Source organism: Cyclopterus lumpus, chromosome 3, assembly GCF_009769545.1.
Source record: "Cyclopterus lumpus isolate fCycLum1 chromosome 3, fCycLum1.pri, whole genome shotgun sequence".
Classification (NCBI taxonomy): Eukaryota; Metazoa; Chordata; class Actinopteri; order Perciformes; family Cyclopteridae; genus Cyclopterus; species Cyclopterus lumpus.
In genome coordinates, this window is record NC_046968.1 from 25,348,161 (window position 1) to 25,355,529 (window position 7,369).

Sequence of the window (7,369 nt, forward strand, 5' to 3'; positions counted from 1 at the left end):
TTTATTGTTCTATTATTGAATAGCGTGAAGAGTTGCATTCATTTTCAACTACTAAATAGCAATATATCATATAAATATATTTGCAATTGTTCTGTACTGTATTGGTTCATAGTCTTTTATGCCTCGAGGCATCAAGTTTTTGGATTGTCTGTCCCTCCGTCTTTGGCCATACCTTAATATTTCATCTGCTAATTATATCTATCGTACTCAAATGTTTAATTATTAATCTAAAGGTGTGCAAAAGAAAGACAGACAGATGAGCAATCATTCAGTATCCCTTTGTCAAAACTTTATTGAGGCACATATAGGATGAGGAGAGTTAGTCAGGATATTTAACACTTTGGTAAAGACCTACCGCTTCCTTTAATACAGGGGTATAAAACAGAAAATATGTATTTACAGGAGAGACATTAGCATGCAGGTCTTCTAACACAGTACTCTGGGGAAGGCAACGGGATGGACACATGACCCAGATACGAGGCAGTGACTCCACACACTCACTCAGAGGAGCTTGTTACACACAGTATGCAGTAGACTCTGTGGATAATACGGAGCTAACAGTTTTAGCGTAGTGTGTATAGTCTTATATGGTGTTTTGCACTTTGAAACAACACCGTTTTTTCTAAACATTTAAACTCGTTTGAGAGGATTACGTTTCTGTATTTTCAAGCTAATGCACTTCTAATACAACAGCACAATTATAGTATATTTGACTACCAGTTAGCTCATTTATACCTTTGTTACATTTGGTTTTTTACGTGTCCTTTTGTTGTTGTAAAAAGAAATCAGGGACAGGTTTTGTGTGCTCTTCTTTTCACTCATTCGCTTCTTATTAGGAACAGGTTTTTAATAAATAGACAGAGGCAACATGTGTAGAGTGATACTTTTTGTATGTTTTTTTTTGTTCTGGCAGACAACTTCTACTAGTACGAAAAAATAAACAATAAACAAACGTATTGTTTATTTTAGTTTTCAATTCATTCATGCCAGCAAATCAAATATTTGCAGCTTTAAGATCGATATCTCACTGACAAACTTGACTTAAAGCTGGATATACTTAAAGTCCCCTTGTATCAGTTTTTTTAATTTAATTCAATTTTTTTATTTCCATGGTTGGAAGGGTAACTTCAAATATGTATTTCGATACCATTACTGAATACCTGTTAAAAATGGATATGGATAATTATTTTTGTATTTAAAACAAAACAGGGGGACAACATCACATTAAAGTGCAAGTTATGCTTTTCAGCTGTGAAAATTATCTTTTCCTACATTAGTAGCCCCAAATTCGAACTTCGAGCAGCAGTATCCATAAAAATAAAATTTTATTAACCTGTATTATGTCCTTTATAATGTTAGCCGACCAGAGATTTTGAAGTTTTCACGGACTTTGAGTCCTCTAATTAAAAATAATAATCTTGATGAACTGGAAAGTGTGCAAACAGTCCTGCTTTGCGATAACTTGCACCGCACTGTTGTGTTGTTGCCCTTTTCTGCTTTAAATACAAATATAAAGGGCCACATTTCCACCCAGTGAAAGTATTCTTTTGCTCGTTAGATGTATTTTAATACTTGGATATTTCAAAGTTTACTGACATTCTGTAGACAGCTGGACCAAATAACATGACCAGGAGATTTCTTAATATTGTATCTGGTTCGTGCATTCCCACGATTGTTTATCACTATGTGTAATTTCTTTGCATCTTCTATTATTAAAATAAAAGAGAATTGCGCAGCTGTGGTAAAGCTGTGCGCTTTCTATGTGCTTTTTAGAAAGCCAGCTGACGCTGTTAGTAAGCTAGCTGATTATCTCTATTTCTAGTCTTTGTGCTAAGCTAAGCTAACTAGCCGAAGCTGCATATTTACTTAGTTGTATTTATGTTCTCATCTAACTCTCTGCTTCAAAGCAAATAAGTGTTGTTTCCTTAATCTTTAAACTATTTGTTTGAACACTACTCATGCTCTGAGGAAGCCCTGAAACGCATCACAGAGGACATCTTAACATTTATTTTTACTTTATTTTATGAACTTTGCACAGATATTGAATGCTCTAATGTTGTGCCAGCTGTTTCTACTTTGATGACCAGATCCAGTTTCTCTCTCTCTCTCTCTGGAACACAAGCTGGTTCTATTTTTGGCATTCTAGTGTTGTTTATGGAAGTTGTTTTTCAGAAGTGGACTTGAATGCAAAAAAACAGCTGCAGCTTTCACTAAAACGTTTCTCTGTAAAACATCCAGTGACGATCGATACAGTCTAGCTGCTGGTAGCCCGTCTAGTGACTGAATAATGCAGCTCAGGGTATGTTGAGTCTGATAAAGGTGGAACAAAGCAATATGTCTGGGATGCCTTCGAAGGAATAAAGAGAACCTAAACCTACAATTATGTTTTACCCATCGACTGTTCAAAAGAGGCGGCTGTGGCCTGAAGAGAGTGAAGCCAATGCATAAGTGCCTTAAACGTGCAATCTTTCAAATGACCACCAGAGGGCGCTTCCTGTGGTTGCAGAAATAAGTCAGATTGTATAGAAGTCTATGAGAGAATGACTCTACTTCTTACTTGATTTATTAACTAAAAAAACATTGAAAAAATAAGTTTCTGGTATCAATCGATTGTGAGAAGACTTCTTCAATACAGTATGATGTTAATTTTGTAAATTATGGTCCCATTTAGACAATAAAGCAGAGTATGCTTAGGGGCGTGGCTAACTTTGTGATCGACAAGTCGCTTCCCGGCGAACTGACGAACACAACCCTTCAAAATCACACGCAAAAAGTAAAACAGCGAATGATGTCGACGATTACTGATTTGGATATTTGGAGCTGCTTGTAATATTCACTGCTTCAGCTCCCAACGGCAACCTGTCACTATACTCTGACTCAACCTCACAGTTGTCTAAATTCCCGCGGCACTGAGACAAAGAAAAGGACTCGGTCATGATACTCTCCTCTGTGTCCGCCTCTTTCTCCCCATCCCCACTCTCCGTCTCCCCCCCCTCCTCCCCCTCTTCCTCCTCCTCGTCCAGCTGGCTGCCGTTAATCTTCCTCCGGGACTCGGTGTGAGGTGCGCGGATGTTAAAGTTGGCGGTGAGATTCCTCTCCATGTGGTACTGGCCTTTGGCCTTCAGGATCAGCTTGTAGGTCTTGCTGCGGTATTTGTACACCAGGTGGAAGCACATGGCGCCGAGGAGAGGCACGGTGGACACGGTGAGGAGGCAGATGCTGACGGAGATGATGATGAGCAGGTTAGGTACCCTCCGCCTGGTGGTGAACAGCACCTGGACCTCGCAGTCGTCCCCTCTGTAGGTCAGACACAGGGAGTAGTTGGTGCCGGGGCGCAAACTGCTGAACAGATACGTGTTGACTCCATCTTTGATCCTCGACCACTGCACCGCCGAGTGTCTGCGGTCGCCGGTGACGCACAGGTACAAGCCATTTGAATTGGCTTTTTCAGAGACGTCCGAAAGACTGTCACGCTCTTCGCTGTCGATGTAGGAGCGCTCATCGGATGTGGCGGCGTTGGCGCCGGCGTGCCTGGGTATGAGGAAAGGATTCAGCCGGACTGTTGCCTCTGTTTCTGACACCACTAGTGCAATGACGCCAAAGTCAAATGTGTACTGCTTGATGTCATCCAAACTCCCGTTAAAGACGTGGCTAGAGATGTATCTGGTGTTAGCCGTCAAGCCACATGTACTCGCTCGCGATGGGTACGTTTTGGCCTCTTCAGGAGACTTGATCTCCAAAGTGGGCTGGAAAGTGGGTCCAATTTTCCTCATGTCTTTTCTCTTTACATCATGGATACCAAGAGAGTCCAAAATAGACGTTCTGTGCGTCGTTCGCTCTACAGATGGGTGCGTTTTTGTGAAAGCGGGCGTCGTGGTTCTTTTTTTGGCGAGCGTTGGTTCAGTTGAAGCCACCACCTTCACTGACACCGAATCCTCTGCTCTTCCAAACTCATTTGTGGCCGAGCAGCTGTAGTTGCCGCCGTCTTCCTTCCTGAGGTGTGAAATGACGAGAGTGCCATTTTTAAAGACGTTGATGGTATCGTAAGACGGTAGGGAGTCCTCGTTTGATTCTGACGAGTCCATGAAGGACAAAACCAGCTCTTGCTTCTGACTTTTGCTCCGAATACTCCACATCACCAGAGGGTTTGGGTTTCCCGTGAATTCACAGGTCAAGACCAATGCGCTCCCTTCATAGAACGTCGCGTCGTGAATATCTGGCTCGGTTCGTATCGTCACATTCGCGCTCGTGCACTTTGGCAATGTCCCGATCACTTCCCCTCTCAGTCTCTGTGGAGTTGCACAGAGGATCAGAGTCTGCTCGGGGACCGAGATAGTCGTCGTTGAAATCCAGTCTCTGAGCCAGTCGAGGGAGCAGGTGCATGCGAAGGGATTTTTATAAATCTGCAAGTGGGACAAAGACACCAAACCGTCAAACGTCCCTTCAGCTATAGTTATGAATTTGTTATTGTTGAGTCGGAGGGACCTCAGGTCTTTGAGGTTGGCGAAGGCGTCCTTCGGCAGGTGGACCATCTCGTTGTGGTTCATCTTCAACAGCTGCAGGCTCGTGAGGTTCTGCAGGTCGTCCCAAGGGAAGTCGACGATCACGTTGTGGCTGATGTCAAAGTTACACAGATGAACCAAAGGCGTGAGGGTCCCTGCTTCGACGGAGACGATCTCATTGTGGGCCATCCACAGCGACGTCACCCGGGTGACATTGTCGAAGCTCCCCGTTGGTATCACAGTGATCTTGTTAGCGGAGAGACTCACAGTCATCACGTTGGGAGGCAAACCTCCCGGGACTTCCACTAAGTCTTTGTAGGAGCATTCAGCAAAATGGCGTCCGTGTCTATCGGAGCAGGTGCAGAGCTCCGGGCATCCGAGTCCGGCGGCGAAGACCGAGGTGAGCCACAAAGTGAAGCGCAGGACGTCTGCGGCGGCCATTTTCTGCTCCTGTAAAAACAGTGCCACACAGTCCAGCAACCGATTAGTGGATTAAACAAAATGCAAAAAAAAGAAAAGTAAAAAAATTGCAATTTGAAATAAAAATAAATACCACACAGGTTTTGGTGAAGTAAGCACAGTTACAAAATAAAGACCTTACAGAAGTGTCAGAGCTAGTCTACTAATTTTAGACCAGCTGCCTCCAAAGAGAGTAGAAATCATATTTTTCAGTCTCTAGTAATAAAGGAGACAAATCACGCTCCTTTTCAAATTCATACTATACACATATTTTGGATACTCAATAATTAGCTGGTCCCAGGGAGCTGTGACTAAATTAAAAACATGATATACTCAATGGTTGCACGAGACAAATTCACAAATAATCAAACTAAGGGGCTTTTGCAGATATGTGTCTGATGTATGAATTGATTCATAGTCTTGACCCACTACCATTCAAAACAACGTGTGCAATTCTGCAGGTACATTGCAAGGCAGACTCGAGCATCAGCCAGAGATTTTACTCGATTTCTTTGAGCCCAGGAAACCTAAATACATCATTTCCACCATATTGAGAAATCTCAGTCACAGATGTCACAATACCTAGAGAAGAAAAACTATCTGAATGGCAAGTGGGAAGTGAGGATATTTTAAAACACTTTTGTCTATTTGATCTTTTCTCTGCATGATAAAAACTGACCTACTTACTGCAGAATAAAGAGAGCAGCTACTTTTGTCAATGTGAAGAATGCAGAAGCCCCACTGTGGCCAATTTAACAGCTTTTCACTGGTTTGACGTCTCCCAACATCCATATTTGTCATAGATGTTTAGCATCGATCTACCTAATATTATCAATATAAATTTCCTTACAGGAATTTTTCTTATTTTGGACCGCCTGCCCTGAAAGAACGATAATTCCTCTGTTTTTTTAATTTTATTTATAATGATAGAAAATGTTACATGCTGCACAGATTGTGAAGCCCTTTTAGGCAATTTGGGGATTCTGGGCCACATAATTAAAGGGCTGACTCATATTTATTTGCTCATCCTCACACCCTGTAATTCTTTCTGTTGACATTTTGATGTGAATCTTATTCTCTTGCACTGACAAGTGACAGCGAGTGCTGTCAGACTGAAGAATACCGCCCCCCTCCCCCCCGCCCCATGCACCCTGTGGTGTCTGGGGAAACAGGGCAAAACACTGGCGCATAGATTAAGATGTTAGTTCAGCTGAAGCTCTGGCGAAGCCCTCGTTTGGCTCATTAGTATAAGTGCGTGTTTTATTTCTAGATATGTATGTGGTGTCATTTGGGAAAAGCTTCTGGTCTCAAACTGCGCAGCTGCCTGCGGGGCTCTGTCCTTGGTGCTGAAAGGCGTGGCACGCACACCGCTGGAGCCCACTCTCTCTCTCTCTCTGTCCATCCACGAAACAAAACATCATCGCTGTCAAAGTAATCCCTAATCCCCGCAACAACAACAATTAAATAATACAAAAAAAAAAGACCTCGACGCAGGGTCGCGCGTGAATAATTGATGGAGAAAAAGGAAAGAAGATCCCTCACCTCCGCGTCAGGAGAAAGCTGGGTGACATGCTTACCTGCATAAATATATATCTATATATCTATGTCGGTCGGTGTTTCCAGTCACAGCAGCTCGGGGTACATGCTGCTTTTCAAGTTTGCAGCCGGGTCCGTTGTCCTGCGTGTCCGTAGTCTGCCGCTACATGGCGAGCAGCTGCGAGCCCGCTGCGGAGTTTCTGCTGTCGGTGATTGTTGGTCTGACTGAGTTATCTCCCCCTCTCCTCCCCTCATCGTCCCCCCCCTCCTCATCCTATCTCCTCCTCCCCTCCCCTCCCCTCCCCTCCCCTCCCCTCTCCTCCCCTCATCGTCCCCCCCTCCTCATCCTATCTCCCCCTCTCCTCCCCTCCCCTCCCCTCTCCTCCCCTCATCGTCCCCCCCCCTCCTCATCCTATCTCCTCCTCTCCTCCCCTCTCATCCTCCCCTCCTCTCTCCTCCCCTCATCGTCCCCCCCTCCTCATCCTATATCCCCCTCTCCTCCCCTCTCATTCTCCCCTCATCACAGCTCTGGACAGAACAACGTTGACGTTTCCCCCAAAAATAATTAAAGGGGAAACGACCTTTAACATGACCATCATTACTGATTGTTGCCTAATAATAATAATAATAATAACAACAACCACAACAATAATAATACCATCAAACAGAAATATAACCAATACAAATAACTACTGTTAATACAAAGTCTTTAACAACTAAAACGTTTTATAAATAACAACAGTATACAAGAGATTACAAACAGTAAAAATACAAACTATATGAGACTTAATCAATATGTTTACATTAAAGGGGGTAATACAGTGATTCAGTATTCAACAACATAACCACAGCTTTGTGTAAACGTGTTCCTC

General features: G+C 43.3%; 1 protein-coding gene across 1 annotated transcript; it reads right to left on the reverse strand.

Moving 5' to 3' along the window:
- Positions 1 to 269: 269 nt before the first annotated feature.
- Positions 270 to 6,738, reverse strand: LOC117728590 (immunoglobulin superfamily containing leucine-rich repeat protein 2-like). The gene is made up of 2 exons (XM_034529283.1): positions 6,539 to 6,738; positions 270 to 4,952 (listed from the first exon to the last, which is right to left on the reverse strand). The coding sequence occupies exons 1-2, from the start codon at positions 6,542 to 6,544 to the stop codon at positions 2,799 to 2,801; spliced, it is 2,160 nt and encodes a 719-aa protein (XP_034385174.1). The 5' UTR covers positions 6,545 to 6,738; the 3' UTR covers positions 270 to 2,798.
- Positions 6,739 to 7,369: the final 631 nt, after the last annotated feature.